This window comes from Haliotis rufescens, unplaced genomic scaffold, assembly GCF_023055435.1.
Source record: "Haliotis rufescens isolate VD_foot unplaced genomic scaffold, xgHalRufe1.0.p SCAF_12, whole genome shotgun sequence".
NCBI lineage: Eukaryota > Metazoa > Mollusca > Gastropoda > Lepetellida > Haliotidae > Haliotis > Haliotis rufescens.
This window is the reverse complement of record NW_025963802.1, coordinates 37,593,381-37,617,490: the sequence shown is the minus strand read 5'-3', so window position 1 is coordinate 37,617,490 and position 24,110 is coordinate 37,593,381. Positions and strand designations below refer to the sequence as shown.

The window sequence follows — 24,110 nt, the reverse complement described above, 5'->3', positions numbered from 1 at the left end:
CATTTTTCCATAACCAATAAAATATGTAAAGCAAAACTTTATACATATTTAGGGGATGGTTGGTTGGTATGTTGTTTAAAGCCGCACTCAGCAATACTCGGCAGTCTGTAAATAATCGAGTCTGGACCAGACAATCCAGTGATTGATATCATGAGCATTGAACCACGCAATTGGGATCGATGATGTACATCAACCAAGTCAGCGAGCCCGATCCCGTTAGTCACCTTTTACGAAAAGCATAGTCACCTTTTACGGCAAGCATGGGTTGCTGAAGACCTATTCTACCCCGGAATTTATACATATTTGGACAAATGAAGATGTATACATGTAGTATCACCAGTGCTTAAAATTCACCAGTTGAAACATTTGGTCATGACAAATGAAGAAATGTTCCAATGCCACCTACCCATGTTATAGTCATCTGTATGCAGATGATTCAGGGGAAGCTGATTCCAACAGGGAATTTAGTTTCGAATACAAATTCACTTATTGTAGAATCATTAGTGTCACTGCAAGGTGTAGGTCATATGTTCGACAGTGACTGGTCACCGGTGGCAGCCAGCTAAATCAAATGGCATAGCTACAAGATTAAAGGTTACGATAATACTATGTCTAACCAAGGGACTTACTTGGTGTTTTAGGTTTATTGGGTGTGGTAAGGGCAAGACATGACTCCGGGGTTTTGGTTGGTATTGTGGTGAGTGAGTATGATTTTATGACACTTGTAGCTGTATTCCTGCAGTATCACTGCAGGGGACACTAGAAATGGGCTTCACACATTGTACCTATGTGGAACTCAGACCTGGGCCTTTGGTGCGACAAGTGAATGCTGGTTGGGCTAGCTAGTCAGAGACAAGTCAAATTGAGGATGGACTCATGTATCCATGTAGACCACTTTTACCATTGGATATATGGCAACTCTAGCAGGCCTAGTGACATTTCCTTGTGGACTACCCCGTTTACCATTAGATAGATGGCAACTCTAGCAGGCCTAGTGACATTTCCTTGTGGACTACCCCGTTTACCATTAGATAGATGGCAACTCTAGCAGGCCTAGTGACATTTCCTTGTGGACTACCACTGGTACCATCAGGTAGATGGCAACTCTAGCAGGACTAGTGACATTTCCTTGTGGACAACCCCGTTTACCATTAGATAGATGGCAATTCTTTAGCAGGACTAGTGATATTTCCTTGTGGACAACCACTTTTACCATCAGGTCGATGGCAACTCTAGCAGGACTAGTGACATTTCCTTGTGGACAACCCCTTTTACCATCAGGTAGATGGCAACTCTAGCAGGACTAGTGACATTTCCTTGTGGACAACCCCTTTTACCATCAGGTAGATGGCAACTCTAGCAGGACTAGTGACATTTCCTTGTGGACTACCACTTTTACCATTAGGTAGATGGCAACTCTAGCAGGACTAGTGACATTTCCTTGTGGACTACCACTGCTACCATCAGGTAGATGGCAACTCTGTAGTAAAAATATGAATTAACGTCAAGGGTTCCTTCATTGTCTAAAAGCTAAGATACTCCCAAATAATGATCAAATATGTCAGATTAATTTGAGAAAATGTGTCAAATATCAAGCAACAGCAAATACTTCAGTGGTTGACCTCCAAATGTCACCTTGTCAAATTTGCCTGTGTGTTTCCTGTGTCAGCAACAGGCTCACAGCAATTCTTTCCAAACTGTAGAAGGCAATTAGTGTTGTTATGAAATCATTCAGATGTAATTGCACATTTCAGTTTATGATCAGTTTACAACAACAAAACACACCTATTTTATGGCATACTTCAGATAATAATTTCTAACATTTCCAAAGCAGGGCTTCAAAGACTTGTCCTTTCATGTGTATGGCCTCAGTGGCTGAATTACAGCGAGCTACAAATCAATAGCTAACTGCCATGTGGTATACAGGCTCTAAATATTTTAAAATGTATAACAGGCAAGAATATTGTGCTACACGGAATGAAAATACCAACCAGAGAAGAAACAGGTCGTTATAATGCTTGGGAAAATATACCTCGGTTGAGTACAACTTATAATGTTTGTAAGAAAAGCATCAGCATACATTAGATACATTCTCAGAGGCTGCCTTTAGTATTAGGGAGATATTTGACTTATCAGGGAGAATTTTAATGCCTTTAGTATTAGGCAGATATTTGACTTATCAGGGAGAATTTTAATGCCTTTAGTATTAGGCAGATATTTGACTTATCAGGGAGAATTTTAATGCCTTTAGTATTAGGCAGATATTTGACTTATCAGGGAGAATTTTAATGCCTTTAGTATTAGGCAGATATTTGACTTATCAGGGAGAATTTTAATGCCTTTAGTATTAGGCAGATATTTGACTTACCAGGGAGAATTTTAATGCCTTTAGTATTAGGCAGATATTTGACTTATCAGGGAGAATTTTAATGCCTTTAGTATTAGGCAGATATTTGACTTACCAGGGAGAATTTTAATGCCTTTAGTATTAGGCAGATATTTGACTTATCAGGGAGAATTTTAATGCCTTTAGTATTAGGCAGATATTTGACTTATCAGGGAGAATTTTAATGCCTTTAGTATTAGGCAGATATTTTACTTATCAGGGAGAATTTTAATGCCTTTAGTATTAGGCAGATATTTGACTTATCAGGGAGAATTTTAATGCCTTTAGTATTAGGCAGATATTTTACTTATCAGGGAGAATTTTAATATAGCAACCTTTTAGTTTAAATGTTAAGCAGTCACCACAATCTTGTCAATTTACAATGGCTTAGTAACACAAAGGTCAGTGAGTGAGTATGGTTTTACACAGCTTTTAGCAATATTCCAGCAATATCATGGCGGGGGACACCAGAAATGGGCTTCACACATTGTACCCATGTCGGGAATCGAACCCGGGTCTTCGGCGTGACGAGCAAACGCTTTAACCACTAGGCTACCCGACTGCCCCTCAAAGGTCAGTTCTCCTTATCCATACTCACAGAACATGCTTTTTGGGCCTTCATTAATGGAACAAACAAACAATTTTAGAGAATATTAATTTAAATTTGTCTCAATTTTATTTATTTATTTTCTTAAAAAGGACAAAATAATTACGGAATCTAGATGTAGCATGAGATTTGTATCTATTTATGTTTTTAGATTTAAAATCGCGATTGATCAGTCATATAATCAGTTAATAATATCAGCTAATTTAAAGATTATCTTTATTAACCCAGAGGGGCTGTATACACACAAAGTATTTTTTAATGACCCATGTATCCTTTGTCATTGTAGGATACATGGGTCAATAATAATGAATAAATTCACGATCTACCAATATCACCTTTGATCAAAGATCATCTCAGATGAACGCAAACAGATATTGAAAACGAATGATGGGTAGCTTGACCATTTGTCGATATGTTCAATCCATCCAATCTTCAGGGTTGACGCAGTCTTGGCGCGATGTTGGTTAAAATATGCCAAAGAAATATCAAGTGTGTTTATCCTAATAAGATTGCCCCTAATTTCATTAAAATTTAGTGTGTTTTTTCTGTCTGTGTTTGCCTGTCAATAGTCGGACTACTTTGCTTCATAAATTTTTAGAAATGTTTGCATCTTTCAATTTCCAAGAAATGTGTACCATATTTGGAAGTGCTATTACGTTTTCACTACGATTTATGAATGAAAGTGCCTTGTTTTCATTGTTGACCTTTGTGACCTAGACCCAATGAGGAACCCTGGTCATGTAACTCGTTGTTATTTCTATTCCTGAATCAACCAATCACGCCTTGTGTTGTTTCTGGAGACGGCACTTGCTGGTCATATTTTGTTTAATTTCAAAGAGTTTAATGGTGTAACTTTGAGGTTTAGTGACATATATAGTTCCTGATAAATCTGATAACAAATAAGGTCATGTATAACTGGGCCGGTCATATTGATCTAAGTTTGTATTAAATTATGCAGGAATAAACACGGTTAGAACAGGAAGTGATAAGTACTTGGCTGATTATTCTTCTCAAGTCCAACTCTTCAGGCATCTAGCTCTTCCAACCATCTTTACGGGTTACATTGCTGGATTGTCAGATTGTTCACCATATGGAGTTCATTACCAGTTGATTACCAGACAAAGGCCCATCCGAGCGGGTGACTGTGATAAGGGTTGCTGATACAGGGCATCCCGGACAGATGAGGAGGTAACAGGTATATATCAGAGGCAACGAACATGTCAATAAGTATGATCAAGGATGTCTGGTGTTATGAGTTTGTGTTCACTGGATCTTGAACTGTTTTGTATTGAGTTTCATACCGTAAATAGTCTATCACCAACCAAGTGATACATCCGAGAAAAAAGACAAAAGTCAAATCATGAAATATATGGTGTAACAACCCAACAAGTGAATTAATTTCCATTTTATGACATGTCGTGTATTGCTTAAGCTAAACGGGGATTATAGTAATGCCGCAACATTTTTGAAACTGATGTCCCTACAGGAAAAACTCATTGCATGGTGTCATAGAACTGCATGACATCATGTTTGAAATGCGTAAATGTGAACATTTTTTTTCCATTTGCTTCAAAATATGCACACTACCATACAGAAATGTTGATATTTCTTATATAGATGAACGTCTTATCAATAAGTATACTAAAAAGTTGAAACTTATTGATGATACTTTTTATGCAAAACTGTAAAGACTGAAGGATTTCCCCTAGTCTGTCATACAGACCCTGATACAAATATATCAAATACAGCCCATGCAAGTCTATAATGTTTGGCAAGTCTAGATTACTGCAGTGTCTGAAAATGAAGAAAGTCACTGGGCTCCCTTTTATTATATTTTTATTAAGATAACTGAACAACTGTTTTTTCTGTACGATATGTTCATTTCAGAGACTAGGTGTTAGTCTAGATTTCCCCATTTGACTCTGTAGTAAACTGTTAATTTGGCACGGCAGTTGAAAAGTGGACCCAACACAATAAAATGCACACTGACATTTTCTATTTTCAATTGTAAATTTAGATGCAATTGTCTGAGTTTTAAAACTAACCATCTTATAAAAGGTTATTGACTCTGAGTACAGATCAGCACACATAATTAGGAGTCGTTTTATAATGAACAACAGAAGAGGAGACATTACTGGGGTTTCTAAGTTTTTGGATATCCCGGAACTTTGTAATGTTGTGTTCGTTTGTTGTTAATGCCTCACTTAGTATTATTATAACTATATGCAGGCGGCTTGTACATAACCAAGTCTAGGTCAGACAGTCCAGTGATTGATATTATAAGCAACAATCCACGCTGATAACATTCAACCGGGCCTAAGCACCGGAGCCATTTGGTCGATTCTCACAACCAGCATGGGTTGCTCGTGGCCTGTTCTGACCTGATTTCCTCACAGGGACTTTACAGCTGCTGAAAGACGGATTTACTCAAAGCATGAGTTGCAGTGACCTGTTCTGACCTGATATCCTCACAGGGACTTTACAGCTGCTGAAAGACGGATTTACTCAAAGCATGAGTTGCAGTGACCTGTTCTGACCTGATATCCTCACAGGGACTTTACAGCTGCTGAAAGACGGATTTACTCAAAGCATGAGTTGCAGTGACCTGTTCTGACCTGATATCCTCATGAGGGTTTTACAGCTGCTGAAAGACGTATTTACTAAAAGCATGAGTTGCTTGTGACCTGTTCTGACCTGATATCCTCATGAGGGCTTTACAGCTGCTGAAAGACGTATTTACTAAAAGCATGAGTTGCTTGTGACCTGTTCAGACCTGATTTCCTCACAGGGACTTTACAGCTGCAGAAAGATGGATTTACTCAAAGCATGAGTTGCAGTGACCTGTTCTGACCTGATATCCTCACAGGGACTTTACAGCTGCTGAAAGACGTATTTACTCAAAGCATGAGTTGCAGTGACCTGTTCTGACCTGATATCCTCATGAGGGCTTTACAGCTGCTGAAAAAAGGATTTACTTAAAGCTTTCCAGTGAAACCATGTTAATCCTGATGTTAGTATTCCCACTGAAATCAGTTGAGTGAACAAGCCTCTGGATCATCAAAACATTGGAACAGAGCAGTAATAATAATAATGATAATAATGTGCTTATTTATAATGTGCCAAATCCACAGCCTAAAGCATGCTCCAAGTGGTACATTTTAACCCTGGTCAATGGATCCGTGTTCACACAATTTTCATTCTCAGCTCCCTGGAGAGTATACAACCCAAGCTGCCTGTGAGGAGATTAACAGCCACAGCACCATGTCCTTCTAATGGGTACCCATTTACTGCTGGATGAGCAGAGGCATATTCAAACAAAGTCTCTTGCCTAAGGCAGCACCGCATATGCTACATGTGCTTCAGTGTGGGGCAGGACCAAAGCCTTTGCAACTCTCAGGAGCCAAGCTGCCAAACACAGTCACCCATCCAAGGAATCCTCGCGACCAAAGCTGTTCAACTTCACCTGATTTTTAACCAGTACACAGGACCTTGCACTTCTTTGTGCATGTGTAAGGGACCCAAGAAATAATTGTCTAGTAGAAGGTTTTTCCTGGATTAACAGGGTCCATATTAGCAAGGTTTCAGTGTACCTAAATGCGTGACCTTCAAGATTCAGTAAATGTGACCTCCACATTTCAATGTATATCATCTCCATATTATCTGGAAAAGGATAACTTTGTGTTAACCAGTGATTGTAATCAGGCCGAAACCAACACCATTAGATCCTGGCACACCCAAGGGACACAACTCTGCATATTAACTTGCAGCACTCCAGACAGCTAGGCAACCCATGCCCAAGCTGGAAGACCTGTTTAAGACTTGTTAATGATTCAACAGCCTGGTGAACAACTTACAGGAGAGAGACGAGGTGAACAACTTACAGGAGAGAGACGAGGTGAACAACTTACAGGAGAGAGACGAGGTGAACAACTTACAGGAGAGAGACGAGGTGAACAACTTACAGGAGAGAGACGAGGTGAACAACTTACAGGAGAGAGACGAGGCGAACAACTTACAGGAGAGAGACGAGGTGAACAACTTACAGGAGAGAGACGAGGCGAACAACTTACAGGAGAGAGACGAGGCGAACAACTTACAGGAGAGAGACGAGGCGAACAACTTACAGGAGAGAGACGAGGTGAACAACTTACAGGAGAGAGACGAGGTGAACAACTTACAGGAGAGAGACGAGGTGTGATTGAGCCAAGAGGTGCTGCACTTCAGTGCTGTCATCTTGGAAATAGTGCATTATGCATCCTATAGGTATTCTATGCATGGCACCTATTGAAACCAGGCCTCTATCTCATGAATTAAGGAAAACCATTGGAAGGATTTCAATAACCCAAGTTCTACAGTGGCGAGAGGTAGTTTACAAAAACCTTGGAATTGATTAATCAGATTTGCTGTAATGAAACAGTCGACCATGATGTCCTGTTCAAATAAGATGTGTGAGCCTCGCTACTGAAGAACAGTTTGAAGCAATTGAATCAAGTGCATCTGAGAGGATTGCACTTCCATGAATTTCAAAAATACGATCTTTTGAGAAAAGTAACCGATTTTCTAAGCAATTAGACCCTGTTCTTTGTACCAGTGTTACACTGCAATATGTTAGTCGGCAGTACGATACTTCAAACATATTCTATGTTCATATAGATTTGCAGAGAGTGGATTTTGATACATTTGTTCATGTTCTGCTGATTCTAACTAGCTGCATTTTGTATCAAGTGAAATGTTGGTATCTGTGATACTGTGACTGGACAAATACAAATCTTTGATATTGAAGAGATTTTGCTTGGTACTATGGATGAGCTTTCGGTTGGATTCCATATGCCAAACCATTTCTTGAGGCAAGAGACAAGATATGACAGAATGTTTTGTCAGGGATTGTACTCTGATTATTGGATGATTGTATGAATTGTACTCTGATTGTTGGATGATTGTGTGTCATTGTATCCTGATTGTGGGTTGGTTTTGTGTCATATTGTACTCTGATTGTTTGATGATTGTGTGAATTGTACTCTGATTGTTTGATGATTGTGTGAATTGTACTCTGATTGTTGGATGATTGAGTGTCATTGTACCCTGATTGTGGGTTGGTTGTGTATCATTGTACTCTGATTGTTGGATGATTGAGTGTCATTGTACCCTGATTGTGGGTTGGTTGTGTGTCATTGTACTCTGATTGTTGGATGATTGAGTGTCATTGTACCCTGATTGTGGGTTGGTTGTGTGTCATTGTACCCTGATTGTTGGATGATTGAGTGTCATTGTACCCTGATTGTGGGTTGGTTGTGTGTCATTGTACCCTGATTGTTGGATGATTGAGTGTCAGTGTACCCTGATTGTGGGTTGGTTGTGTGTCATTGTACTCTGATTGTTGTATGATTGAGTGTCATTGTACCCTGATTAGGGTTGGTTGTGTGTCATTGTACTCTGATTGTTGGATGATTGTGTGTCATTGTACCCTGATTGTGGGTTGGTTGTGTGTCATTGTACTCTGATTGTTGGATGATTGAGTGTCATTGTACCTTGATTGTGGGTTGGTTGTGTGTCATTGTACCCTGATTGTTGGATGATTGAGTGTCATTGTACCCTGATTGTGGGTTGGTTGTGTGTCATTGTACCCTGTTTGTTGGATGATTGAGTGTCATTGTACCCTGATTGTTGGTTGGTTGTGTGTCATTGTACTCTGATTGTTGGATGATTGAGTGTCATTGTACCCTGATTGTGGGTTAATTTGATGTCATTGCACCCTAATTAGGGCATTATTTAGATGCTCTGAGCCTCATCAAGAAGGAAATCTAAAATGTGAAATCTTGTGTTGTGGACATGACAGGATGTCACAGATGTATATCCACAAAAAAGTCAATTGAGATTTTTTTCCGCAGAGATAACTCAATAAAATATGCAGGGGTCTGTGACTTTTAGAAAATGGTCAGACAGAGGAACATGTAGAGTCGGCTTAGAACTTAGCAATCAGCCCTGGGTATGTTGGTTGTGCTATCAACTTCTGCACCCTTTTTACAGACTTGATCATGTGCAGACAACAGTTACAGTATGACTGAAACTTTAGAAAGGTCCAACCTTTTGAAATTCAGTACACCTGCATTTTACTGGACACCTATCTGCCATATATGTTTGATGCTACTGCTAATCAGGCAATAAGCAGAAAACATGACTCTGCTTGCCTTTGTATGGTTTTGTTCCATTATGGTGTCCGAACTCATTATTGACATTGCATCCATTGGGACATCAACATTTCAACAAACACATAGTATTTTTCATTAACTTTGGAAACAAAAAAATTGCATTTACTTACAAAAGCATTTAATTCAAGTTGTGTTTTAAATGAAGCATCTAAGAATGGCTTCTGAAAATTTATAAATTTATTTGGGGGTTGGGGGTTTGCTCTGATTTTTTAAAAAGTAATTATTTATTTCTGTAATAAACTGGAAACAAAGAATCACTATTGCTGAACATTTGTTTGACATGCAGAAAACCATCATGACCATCTCATGGGGGTCGGCTATTTGTGGCATCGTATCATTGGAACCAGACTCTAAACGAAGCTGTGCTGGGGAATTGGTCCAGGAAATTTGTCATAATAATCCAAGGTAATCCTAGAACTGACCACGGAGGCAACAAATCTATATCATCAGTAGCCAGAATGACTCACCTGTGGCAATCAATGAGGTAAACTGATTACCTGACAATCTGCAGCTTCCAGCAGCAGCAGCCATAATCACACCCTATGCCAATCAATGTAGACTGCAAACTATTTCATAGCTACAGTTTACTGTCAGCCGAAACGAAGTGTGAATAATGATTTGTAAAAATTCCCACCATCCTACCATCACCCCCTCAACACCACACCCACCCCCACCCACTCCAAATAAAAGGGATGATTGTAAATTAGCAATAGACATAAAGAGTTTTTGGAATTCAACTTTCATATTGTAATTAATGAAATATGAAATGTCAATGCCAGAGAATAACCAATATGATCAGTAGTGTACCTACACAGGCCAGTTGATCATTCAATGTAATCTGTAGAACTGTGTTGTTGGTTCTCTGATTGAAGACACAACCAGAGGGACTTCAATATGAACAGTAGTGTACCTGCGCAGACCAGTTGATCATTCAATGTAATCTGTAGAACTGTGTTGTTGGTTCTCTGATTGAAGACACAACCAGAGGGACTTCAATATGAACAGTAGTGTACCTACACAGACCAGTTGACACAACCAGAGGGACTTCAATATGAACAGTAGTGTACCTACACAGACCAGTTGACACAACCAGAGGGACTTCAATATGAACAGTAGTGAGCCTACACAGACCAGTTGACACAACCAGAGGGACTTCAATATGAACAGTAGTGTGCCTACACAGACCAGTTGACACAACCAGAGGGACTTCAATATGAACAGTAGTGTACCTACACAGACCAGTTGACACAACCAGAGGGACTTCAATATGAACAGTAGTGTACCTACACAGACCAGTTGACCATTCAATGTAATCTGTGGAACTGTGTTGTTGCATGGTGCTCAAGTTTAAGTCACAATCAGGGAACATTTTTCTGAACAGTAATGTATCTGCCCAACATGACCATTGTAATCACTTGAGGGATGGTGGGGTGGCCTAGTGGGTAAAGCATTCGCTCCTTACCCTGGTTCGATTTCCAACATGGGTGCAAGGTGGACGGCTATTCTATTCTAGTGTCCCCATCATGATATTGCTGGAATGTTAAAATAAAACAACTGTGTCATCCATGTCGGAAATAAATACATCTGTTCCACCTACTCATTCCCACCTCTTGCTGGTGTATCCGGTCACTGACAGAGTGATACATAGCCTACCTGAACTCACTCACAGAGGAATGCATCAACTTCACCATCATTGGCACCGTTTCAAGAACTTACTGGAACATTCCGCCAGAAGATTTGGTATCCCTTGAATATTGATCATTGAATCCAGATCCCCTTACATTATGCCATTATTCTGCAGTCAGGTTATCTTAATGAGGGCAGCGTCAAATGGTTTGCATGTGGTTCTTCTTCTCCTGCTGTAAGTCTGAAGACTTTATAGGACTCAGGAACATCTATTATTCCTTCCGATGTCTGTGGTGAGGCTTTTATCATGTCTCTGTAAGAAGTGCAGTCCCTCATGTCAGATAGAGGACGGAGTTATCACTTCTTGGTGTGCCATTCTGGGGAAACCATTACAGTAAAATGGTTTTATGACCAACACGCTTATACCGAACTGATGGATATTACGAACTTAATTTTCGGTCCCGACCATTTGCTGTATAGATGTTGTATATATGCTTATAACGAACTACGGTTATAACAAACAAAAATTAGTGGTCCATTTGAGTTCGTTATAACCATAGTTTACTGTACTTGATATATATTCAATCTTTGAAAGGCATTTAGAGTTAGGAAAACATGAATACATGACACTTTTTTATTGATTTTAACTTCTTTTATTCTTTGTATGACATTGTGTTGTGGGGGCACGGGTGGCCCAGTTGTCTAAGGCGCTGCGATTCGCTGTGCAGAGTTGCGTCCCTTTGTGCATGCCAGAAACTTATGATCGTGGGTTTGAATCCCGCTCCACGCCGATTATATTTCTAGGTTTGTCAGCACCATGCCCGTGCTCATTGGTTTCACCGAAGTGGTAAACGTCTGCGACCTGCATCACTTCGGGCTTTCCTACCACATTAAGCTGACACGCCATGGTATAACTGGTATACTGTTAATAGCGGCATTAAACCCAATTCACACACTCACTCACTTGTGTTGTGTAAACATCATGATATAGATATAGTACCCTATGCACTTACAGAGCATTCACCTGATGAAGATCAAGAAATGAAATATTGTTTTGTCATCATTAAGAGTGAATTATTATGTGCTAGTGAGTGAGTGAGTGAGTGAGTGAGTTGGGTTTTACTCAGCTTTTAGCAATATTCCAGCAATATCACTGTGGGGGGGACAGTATAAATGGGCTTTACACATTGTGCCCATATGGGGAATCGACACATTGTACCCATATAGGTAATGGACACATTATCATAATCTCTCAATAAAGTTTCTCTGATGCTTTAGACAAAATTCTGTATGTATTCTGAATTCAGGTAAACAAATAGGTGATAACAATTAAACTTGGTCAATACAAACTTAAAATTTAGACATGATGATTTTCCATTTAAATTGTATTTCCTGTTCTGCTCAGATAGGCATTGTTTTTTATGCAGGGATTAAGATTACCATGTGAATTGTCTCATAAACTAAGCTGGAAGCAGCGATCAGCTGTACACGTTTTCTTGAAATCTACCGGTGATTCATTTAAGAATTACCCAATTAGGAATAATATTTTCCAAAATCATTTTAATTTAGTTGCAGCTTTACTATACATATTTGAAATAAATTAATAACCATAAGCAAAGCACTTTTGGTACAGCTGATCGCTATTGCCAGATATTTTTTCTGTATGGAACAATTTGACCAATCATCATCAATGCTCCCACCCTCTCGTTCGCGAAAACTTTATGTTGACATACAATAGTCAAGTATGACTTTAAACGAGTCAAACTATGGCATTTATGATATATATATATCCATTCTTTGTCCACTAAACTTTGTTTCAAAGCAAAAGCAGCTGTAATCAGATTGGTTGCTGTAAATGACGGTGAGTTGTGCGATCTAACGATCACTTCACACACAATTTTGCCGAAATGAATGTGATCAATATTGAATGAAATTTGAAATAAAATTAATAAAATCGATTAAAGTCCAGATATACTGTGAACACTTTTTATAACCCGACAGTATAATTACAATATTAATTTGTGTACTTCAGTAAGGATTTGTTGACATGGTATTTCTGGTGCTCACGGTAATGTTTTAGTGTTGGGGGGGGGGGACATCAATAATTTTCTACACTGTGTATTAAAAGGCATCCTCCCTTGAAACCCCTCTAACTCTAGGTATGAAAAACTCTCATACTCGGCGATTTACGGTAATGGTGAACTGAATATTATTTTTTTCACAATTTTGTATTTATACTTTCTTTGTATACAATTGTTATGAAATATTTCTCCACTATCAGTATGAAGGGAGACGGTGTTTGGTCGAGGCTATATCCAATTATTAGACGAGACAAAGGCCAGTCTGATATTTACCCAGGCACAATCGATAGAGATGAGGACAGTTGCCACCCAGACCATTCCTACCTACTAGGTCCCTGCACGGTCATCACTGAGTGTTTTCTATGTTATTCACATACAGAGGAAATACAGGCTGATGATAACTTACAGTCAAAGAAAAAAAATGTTAACAAAATTCTAATTAAAAGTCAAATGAATTTGTAATTGGATACCGTGAAGCAATAAAAGATCAAGCCACAAACATGAAGATATTGTTCGGAGTGTAATGTATGATAATTATGAAGTTTGACATTGGAGTTGAAACATTGGATTGAAACATTATAATGAAACATTGCATTGAAACATGAGATTGAAACATGGGAAGCAACCTGTAAAACAAGTGAGGTGAAATTGGGTTTAACGTCGCGTCCAAGATTATTGCACTTATATAGTGATGTGCATGCACGTGTATGTGTGTGTGGCTGCTTGTACTAGACCGGACTGATGCCGATTTATAGTGCTACCCCACTGAGATATCATGCCGCAGTTTAACATGAATACCCCACTCAGACACAGTATACCGACTCCGAGCCGACCAGTCCTTGTTTTAGCCCCTTAATGCCAAGCGCCAGACAGGGTAACAACAAGTACCATCTTTTAACGTCTTTTGGTATGATGTGGCCGGGGATCGAAACCCGGACCTTCTGCTCTCTGCGCGGACGCTCTACCTCTAGACCACGGAGGCGGTCCAACATGTAAAATAAATGATATATGACAGGCATATGTTTAGTAATCTGTTTCATGCACATCCTGAAATCTTACCTTTTTAGCATCAAATCAATGCATGTTTTGCCTATACTCGTGCTCACATAACACATAACACATCAGTCATGGGTGACGCCATCTGGCTTACTGGCCACTACTCATACCTTTTAGTGTGAGCCTCCACAAAAACAGTTTCTGACATGTCTGTGGATTATCAAGGTGATGGTGATGATGATGATGATGATGATGATACCTAGTGTGTGCCTCCACAGAAAAGTTTCTGACATATCTGTGGATTATCAAGGTGATGATGATGATGGTGATGATTAAACCTAGTGTGAGCCTCAACAACAAAAAAGTTTCTGACATGTCTGTGGATTATGAAGGTGGTGATGATGATGATGATGATGATGATGATGATGATGACGATCTCACGCATATGTTTGATATTAAATCTCAAATTGGTTTCACGCCAACAGGTGTGTAAGAAAGTTGCTTCAGTCTATGGAATGTAGGCTGTCAGTTTCAATGGGTTCTGTTTAAGAGTTGATGGAAAAATCTTGTCTGGGAGGGATGGTAGGAATGGGAAGTGTAATTGTGACACGGATAAGAAGTTTTCAGCCTTTTCATCCCTGCTTGGGAGCTTCACTGGTTGTGGCGACTGACAACAGCTACTTCAGTTATGTAATCGGAAAAAGTTTTCAGCTCTTCCATCACTGTCTGGAGATGCACTTTTTTGCAGTAAGGGACCAAGAAATTAGCAATTTTGGAAAGAATTATCCTGGAAGTTTAATGACATGTGTTCATATGAAGGAGAAACTTTGTTCTTTTCAGCACTGGCATGTTTTTAACTTGTAACAGCATTTCGATAATGTTAAATGCTTCAAACAGCCTGATTTTTAATCAATTTAGAAGCGTTTTTCTCAATTTTGAACATTAGCAAGTCTTTGACCCGAGCTGATGATAGGAGCTGTAGATAAGAGCAGTACAAACATATGGTAATAAATTCATTTTGGGTCACAGCCTTGCTTATATATTTTCTCTTGAAGGTCATAATACTGCCCATTTGCCCTCATTTCAGCCATACCTATATTGTTGTGAGAAGTAAAGACATTGCAAATGTACATAGGAAACATTCGAACATGTCTGATAATTTTCCTACTAATATTTAAAAGATTTGCTGCAATTTAAAATTTTACATTTTCAGGGAGCCAATTGTGTCCATATCCTACCTAGGCTTTAACCCCGTGAAGATCCGGGGTAGAATAGGTCTTCAGAAACCCATGCTTGCCGTAAAGGCAACTATGCTTGTCGTAAAAGGGAACTTATGGGATCAGGTGGTCAGCCTGCTGACTTGGTTGATGCATACCATTGTTTTATGCCATCATTGTGTGGATTGATGCTCATGGTGTCGATCACTGGATTGTCTGGTCCAGACTCTATTATTTACAGACCGTCTCCTTGTAGCTAGAATATTGCTGGGAAAGTGTTAAACAACAAACAAACAAACCCAGCCCGTAGACTAAGTGATGGCGGCCGTAAAAGTAAGCACAAAACATTTGGAACAGAACAGTTGAACATTCATGCACTCATGTTGATGGCCTTATTATAGCAGAATGTCATCTACATATTTCCACTATCCTCCAGGAATCCTTTCACGTTAGGCAAACTCATTAGGCTTCTGTGTTATCTGTTTTTGAATTAGAGGCAGGGTAATGATCTTAATGTACCTAGTCCAAGTTCCCCCACACAGGCTGAATAATGTCGCCCTGATGAAGGCCCTGCAGACAAAGAGCCAGCACATATGCATGACTTGTCAGCATTTAGTTCTTACCGTAAATCCTCAAATAAAAAAGAGAATTTTTATCTGAGGTGCCATGAGATATGCAGTAATTTTATTTAAAACACATATACTTCTCCAAAGAAGTTAAGTACCATCGTTTCTTTTGTATTACTCTTGTTGTCTGCCATGACTTAGTAACTGTTGTAGAATGAGTGAGTGAGTTGGGTTTAACGCCGCTTTTAACAGTATTCCAGTTACATCACGGCGTGTCAGCTTAATGTGGGAGGAAAGCCCGAAGTGATGCAGGTCTCAGACGTTTACCACTTCGGTGAAACCCACGAGCACAGGTATGGTGCTGACAAACCTAGAAACATAATCGGGGCGAACCGGGATTTGAACCCACAATCATAGGTTTCTGGCGTGCCCAGGTGACGCAACTCTGCACAGCGAATCGCAGCGCCTTAGACGCCTGGGCCACCTGTGCCCCCGTTGTAGTATGAAATAATCGTTTTATCCTTTGCTTCTTTTGAGTAGTATATTTAGCACTATATTCTTATCATAAGCTCAGTATGAGATTATACAAATTGTGTGTGGTGAGTGCTACTGGTAGAGCAGGACCCTTTTCACGAACACCTAGTGTCATCACTGATTTAGTGATCCATTCATATAATTTTCATCAATATTTTACCTTTTACACCCGATGGAATCTGTTTTGGCATATAAAAATGACTGATCATTCTCTGGCATTTCTAATATATATTAATAAAAATAATGTTTTCAACATTTAATATTTACTGTAAATGACAAGGAAAAACAGGTGTAACCGATACATTTGTTTTGTTAGTTGTTAATCAGCAATATGCAATACATATGATGACAGCCTAAAAATAATCAAGTCTGGACCAGACTGGTGATTGATATTGTGAGCATCGATCCACGCTGTTGTGGTACGATGACATGCAATCCAACAAGTCAGCAGGCCAGACCACTTAGTCATTGTGCTGAGTCCCCTTGTACGACAAGCACAGGGTGCTGGGGACCGAGATCTCACTCAGAATCCTGGAACGTGTGTCTCAGCTTTTGAAACACATTGCCAATTTGCTAGTCTGAGACTTCATATTGTGTACCGATGATTGTTGTTTCCAATCCATTGCAGTGAATCGCTCCTTGTCTACATTCTGGTTTCAGTCACATCAAACATCCAATATTTAATAACGGGGATGGTAATAAATGTAATATTTCAAAATTAATGTCCCAATATATAATGTAACAAGGTTAACATATGTTTAAAAAATGATTCATTTTCATCAATTTGGTATTCCTCGTCATTTGTGAAAAAGAAAATTGAGAGCATGTTAAACTTGAAAATTTAAGTTTACAAGATGTATTGATTGTTTCTGCATATACAGTTTTGAAAAAATGGAAACATCCAAAGTTGCATCAAGATAGAGGCCTCATAAATCAATGATTCCTTTCATGACCTGCCATACAGCATAGTGTGTGGGTGCAGCCTTCATTTGAATGTAGGGGGCACAGGTGGACCAGTCATCTAAGGTCCTGCAATCCAGTCATCTAAGGTTCCGCTATCCAGTCATCTCAGATGCCGCAACCCAGTCATCTAAGGTTCCACTATCCAATGATCTAAGGTTCCACAATCCAGTCATCTAAGGTTCCGCTATCCAGTCATCTAAGGTTCCGCTATCCAGTCATCTAAGGTTCCGCTATCCAGTCATCTAATGTTCCGCTATCCAGTCATCTAAGGTTCCGCTATCCAGTCATCTAAGGTTCTGCTATCCAGTCATCTAAGGTTCCGCTATCCAGTCATCTAAGGTTCCGCTATCCAGTCATCTAAGGTTCCTCTATCCAGTCATCTAAGGTTTTGCTATCCAGTCATCTAAGATTCCGCTATCCAGTCATCTAAGGTTCCGCTATCCAGTCATCTAAGGTTCCGCTATCCAGTCATCTAAGGTTCCTCTATCCAGTCATCTAAGGTTTTGCTATCCAGTCATCTAAGATTCCGCTATCTAGTCATCTAAGCTTCCGCTATCCAGTCATATAAGGTTCCACTATCCAGTCATCTAAGGTTCTGCAATCCTGTCATCTAAGGTTCCTCTTTCCAGTCATCTAAGGTTCTGCAATCCTGTCATCTAAGGTTCCGCTGTCCAGTCATCTAAGGTTCTGCAATCCAGTCATCTAAGGTTCCGCTATCCAGTCATCTCAGATGAGGCAACACAGTCATCTAAGGTTCTGCAATCCAGTCATCTAAGGTTCCGCTATCCAGTCATCTAAGGTTCCACTATCCAATGATGTAAGGTTCCGCTATCCAGTCATCTAAGATTCCGCTATCCAGTCATCTAAGGTTCCGCTATCCAATGATCAAAGGTTCCGCTATCCAGTCATCTAAGATTCCGCTATCCAGTCATCTCAGATGAGGCAACACAGTCATCTAAGGTTCTGCAATCCAGTCATCTAAGGTTCCGCTATCCAGTCATCTAAGGTTCCGCTATCCAGTCATCTAAGGTTCCGCTATCCAGTCATCTAAGGTTCTGCTATCCAGTCATCTAAGGTTCCGCTATCCAGTCATCTAAGGTTCCGCTATCCAGTCATCTAGGGTTCTGCTATCCAATGATCAAAGGTTCCGCTATCCAGTCATCTAAGGTTCCGCTTTCCAATGATCAAAGGTTCCGCTATCCAGTCATCTAAGATTCCACTATCCAGTCATCTAAGGTTCTGCAATCCAGTCATCTGAGGTTCCGCTATCCAGTCATCTCAGATGAGGCAACACAGTCATCTAAGGTTCTGCAATCCAGTCATCTAAGGTTCCTCTATCCAGTCATCTAAGGTTCCGCTATCCAATGATGTAAGGTTCTGCTATCCAGTCAAGTAAGATTCCGCTATCCAGTCATCTAAGGTTCCGCTATCCAATGATCAGGGTTCCGCTATCCAGTCATCTAAGATTCCGCTATCCAGTCATCTAAGGTTCCGCTATCCAGTCATCTAAGTTTCTACAATCCAGTCATCTAAGGTTCCGCTATCCAATGATCTAAGTTTCTGCAATCCAGTCATCTAAGGTTCCTCTATCCAGTCATCTAAGGTTCCGCTATCCAATGATGTAAGGTTCTGCTATCCAGTCATGTAAGATTCCGCTATCCAGTCATCTAAGGTTCCGCTATCCAATGATCAGGGTTCCGCTATCCAGTCATCTAAGATTCCGCTATCCAGTCATCTAAGGTTCCGCTATCCAGTCATCTAAGTTTCTACAATCCAGTCATCTAAGGTTCCTCTATCCAGTCATCTAAGGTTCCGCTATCCAGTCATCTAAGGTTCCGCAATCCAGTCATCTAAGGAAGGTTCCGCTGTCCAGTCATCTAAGGTTCCGCTATCCAATGATCTAAGGTTCCGCTATCCAGTCATCTAAGGTTCCGCTATCCAATGATCTAAGTTTCTGCAATCCAGTCATCTAAGGTTCTGCAATCCAGTCATCTAAGTTTCTGCAATCCAGTCATCTAAGGTTCCCCTATCCAGTCATCTAAGGTTCCGCTATCCAGTCATCTAAGTTTCTGCAATCCAGTCATATACGGTTCCTCAATCCAGTCATCTAAGGTTCTGCAATCCAGTCATATAAGGTTCCTCTATCCAGTCATCTAAGGTTCCGCTATCCAGTCATCTAAGGTTCCTCTATCCAGTCATCTAAGGTTCCTCTATCAAGTCATCTAAGGTTCCTCTATCAAGTCATCTAAGGTTCCTCTATCAAGTCATCTAAGGATCTGCAATTCGTGTTCATTGGCACGCCAGAAACCTAGGATTTTGTGTTCAAATCCTTGTTCGCCCAAATTATCTTTCTAGGTTAGTCAGCACCATACCTCTACTTGTTGGTTTTACAAAGTGGTAAACGTCTAAGACCTGCAACACTTTGACCTTTTCTCCCACATCAAGCTGACACACTGTTGTATAACTGGAATAGTGTCCAAACCCAACTGACTCCCACATTTGTAGGCCTGCCTCGTAAATCATTGAATCCTCCCTGAGCTCTGTATGGTCATACCATACACTATAGCGGGTAAGTACACCCTTTATTTGTATGCCTTGACGGGGAAATAGACCAAAGATGAAGTAATTTATTACCTCCGAGGACAAACATATCAGGCTTCATAAAAATCGTATGTGCCTTAGGGTCTGTCACGTCACGAGACAACAGTGTATTGTTTCCGTCATCTGGACGGCATTGTTGACGTCACTTGTAACGTGAGGTTAGAATGACATCTCTATTGAAACAACGTCATAGCTGAAGATTGTTGACAAATTTGACAAATTGTGTTTCTGCTGCTGTTGCGACTTGCTGTCCTTACAGGTAAACACTAAAATTTGTCTCTGTATGTAGACATCTTCTTCAGTAATAAATAGAACATTATATGAGTGTTAATGTCATACTATGTTTACCACACTTGTGCCTACATTCTTGCATTTCCCTCGCGCTCGCTTGGGACATACCAGAATTTAGACATGAGTGTAGTAAACACAGTATGACATGAACACTCATGAAATCCTCTATTTTATGTCAGGATAGCTTTAATTCTAATTTGTCTGCACATGTAACGTCAGAAGCCATTTTGAAGAGACATTTCGAATTTGCACTGGAGAATGCTTGAAGAGGACTTTGATCATCCTTATTGGGCTAGAATTCCTCGACTGGAGACCCCACCCGTGAAGTAATCATTGACGACATGGTGTAAGAACTTCACCTTAATTAGCTAGGCAAAGAGATATGCTTTCTAAGGATTGAAACTATTTTAGCTTTTATATCTCCCGTAAAACTCTGACATCAATGTAACCTCTATTTTGTTTGAAAATCTCTCATCAAAGCCAGGATGGGATACGATATAATGGAAGGCCATAAACAACGATCGTATTAAGCTATGTCAAAATTTATTTAAAGTTGAGGCTTAATTTGGAGAGCACAGTTTGCTTCTTAAAGCCAGAAGCTTGTTTCTTTCTGCTCAGTGCCAGAATGTACTCGCTGCATTGAACATAATGCTTGTGATACCTCGACAGAAGCTTGGTACAGGAATCATCTATTATCTTAAATCAATCTTATTTTTGCCATGGCTCTAGCTAAACCTTGACAGAAACTTGCTACAGTTGTCTTGGTTCCACTATCTCTTAACATGAACATACTAAATATTTCATGGCTGTACTATCCCTTAGCGTAAACTTGTTACATTTTTCATGGCTCCACTAACAAATAAACTTGCTACATTTTTCATGATTTAACTATAAGTTGTAGCAGGATCACTTGGGGTGCATGGGGTTTTATGCGTCCCGGGGGCGAATGGTATAAAACCTAACGAGGGATGCATAAAACTCCATGTACCCCAAGTGATCCTGCTACAACAAATTTATCTTACTAACATGTTTTAATATGACATTGTAAAATAATTCAAATAAATTCCAAATTGATAGAAAACAGCTGCCCGATTGAGCTGAGGTTAGCTTGCGCTATGTGATGTGACATACAATGGCTCGAAAAAATCGTGCATGTTTTTGCTTTTAAGCGGGGTATGAAGGATTTATTCTGTCTCTCAGAAATGCACATGCAGCTTATAGTGCTTGTGGCAGGGTATAAGAGATTTATTCACCCACTGAGAAATTTGTTACCCTCGAAGGCGGGTTACAAAGTATTTTATCAAGATCACATGCACCAATCAGATCTCCTCATTTTGACATGGAGGTATGATAATATCCCTAAACGTAAACTTGCTACATTTTTCTTTGCTCCATTATCCCTTAACGTAAACTTGCTACGTTTATCATGGCTCCATTATCCCTTAACGTAAACTTGCTACGTTTATCATGGCTCCATTATCCCTCAACGTAAACTTGCTACGTTTATCATGGCTCCATTATCCCTCAACGTAAACTTGCTACGTTTATCATGGCTCCATTATCCCTTAACGTAAACTTGCTACGTTTATCATGGCTCCATTATCCCACAACGTAAACTTGCTACGTTTATCATGGCTCCATTATCCCACAACGTAAACTTGCTACGTTTATCATGGCTCCATTATCCCACAGCGTAAACTTGCTACGTTTATCATGGCCCCACTATCCCTTAACGTAAACGTGCTACGTTTATCATGTCTCCATTATCCCTTAACGTAAACTTGCTACATTTATCATGGCTCCACTATCCCTTAACGTAAACGTGCTACATTTATCATGGCTCCACTATCCCTTATCGTAAACTTGCTACATTTATAATGGCTCCACTATCCCTTAACGTAATCTTGCTACATTTATCATGGCTCCATTATCCCTTAAAGTAAACCTGCTACGTTTATCATGGCTCCACTATCCCTTACCATAAACTTGCTACATTTAGAGTGGCTCCAACTAACCTTTTGCAACTAGATAATTCCAATACAATTCAACATTCTGACAAACAAATAAACGGATAAGAAAACGTATGTCACTTCACTGGCTTCAGACCTCACTGTACCAATCAACCACACCTACCTGGCCAATCAACCACACCTACCTGGCCAATCAACCACACCTACCTGACCAATCAACCACACCTACCTGGCCAATCAACCACACTTACCTGACCAATCAACCACACCTACCTGGCTAATCAACCACTATTACCTGGCCAATCAACCACACCTACCTGGCCAATCAACCACACCTACCTGACCAAACCTACCTGACCAATCAACCACACCTGCCTCTCAGATCAACTACACCTACCTGTCCAATCAACCACACCTACCTGGCCAATCAACCACACCTACCTGGCCAATCAACCACACCTACCTGACCAATCAACCACACCTACCTGACCAATCAACCACACCTGCCTCTCCAATCAACTACACCTACCCGTCCAACAACCACACCTACCTGTCCAATCAACCACACCTACCTGGCCAATCAACCACACCTACCTGGCCAATCAATCACACCTGCCTGTCCAATCAACCACACCTACCTGGCCAATCAACCACACCTACCTGGCCAATCAACCACACCAACCTGGCCAATCAACTACACCTACCTGGCCAATCAACCACACCTACCCGTCCAATCAACCACACCTGCCTGGCCAATCAACCTAACCACACTCTCCTTTACCAGCAACTTCAATAAAGGTTGTGGACATTCGAGGAGATTTCATTACATAGAAAATTGATTCAATCTCAGGTTTAAATGTTTACTCCTTTGGAGCAAATTGATAGCATGGTTGGTGAAGAGTTCTAAAGCAGACATTACTTGAATAATTACGGCCTTTTATCACAGCAGATTTTGCAGGAAGACCTCTTCCTCTTTACTTTTGAAGACAGTTTTCTTCCAATACAAAGGTCAGTGTGTAACCCTACCTTAATCCTGAAATGGCAGTAATTGCCTGATTAGTGTTCTGGAATAAATGACTATTTCAAGACTGGCTGGCTGGTAATGTCACAAAGGAGGAACTGCAGACATGTTTGTCTTCATGAAGTTCCTATGAGCTTTATGTTTTGGTGTGACCAGTGTTATATCACGGCATATCAGCTTGATATGGGGGGAAAGAGCAAAGTGATGCAGTTATGAGACCTTCGCCACTTTTACCACTTGTTGTGGCAAGTGGTCCTATGCACAGCGCATAGGTCACAAATCAGGTGAGGTTAAGCCACGTGGGTCACGGAGAGTCCTTGGATGGGTGATCGTGTTCGGCAGCTTGGCTCCTGAGACTTTCAAGGGCTTCGGTCCTGCCCCACACTAGCACATGTAGCAGATGTGGTGTCTCCTTGGGCAAGTGAATTGTGCCTCTGTTCACCCAGCAGTGAATGGGTACCCGGAAGGATGAGATGGCAATGCGGGTGTTAACCTTCTAGCGCCTAACAGGCAGCTTTGGTTGTATACTCCCCAGGGAGCTGAGAACGATTGGTGACTGCACACTGATCCATTGACCGGGATAATAAATGTCTAAGCGCTTAGAGCATGCTTATGTATGGAGTACTGCACCATATAAATGGACTATTATATTATTGTTGTTGTTATTATTATTATTATTACTTGGGTGAAACCCTTTAGATTGGGTGTGGTGCTGACAAACTTAGAAACATAATTGGGGCGAAAGTGGATTCAAACCCATGATCATAGATTTCTAGCATTCACAAGGGAGACAACTCTGCACAGCAAATTGTGGCACCTTAGACGACTCTGCCACCTGATAGCATGTATATTGGACTGGTTTATGGCCTAGATAACATTGTTACATATGCAACATAACATAGCTTATAGTTTCCAAAATGTTTTGCTGCCAAGAATAATGACAGCTTCCTACCTCACTTGACAAACTATACCCTGCTATAGTCATGAAGAATTATTCTAAAAACAGGAGGCACTCTCAAAATGGTTTAGGTTTTAGCTTTGC

The 24,110-nt window shown here is 40.2% G+C and overlaps 2 protein-coding genes across 5 annotated transcripts in view; both read left to right on the top strand.

Moving 5' to 3' along the window:
• LOC124136565 (complexin-like) overlaps positions 1-24,110 on the top strand; it is a 305,393-nt gene that overhangs the window by 141,508 nt on the left and 139,775 nt on the right. Inside the window, exon 1 of one of the 4 annotated variants that reach the window (XM_046502512.2) lies at positions 11,103-11,121. The exons of the other annotated variants lie outside the window; for them this stretch is intronic. The gene's annotated coding sequence lies outside the window, so the exon portion shown is untranslated. Of the gene's footprint in view, positions 1-11,102; positions 11,122-24,110 lie in introns of those variants that run through there. 4 annotated transcript variants of the gene reach the window in all.
• On the top strand, positions 6,588-7,191 carry LOC124136512. Its single transcript, XM_048393755.1, has 2 exons — positions 6,588-6,608; positions 6,850-7,191. The coding sequence occupies exons 1-2, from the start codon at positions 6,588-6,590 to the stop codon at positions 7,189-7,191; spliced, it is 363 nt and encodes a 120-aa protein (XP_048249712.1).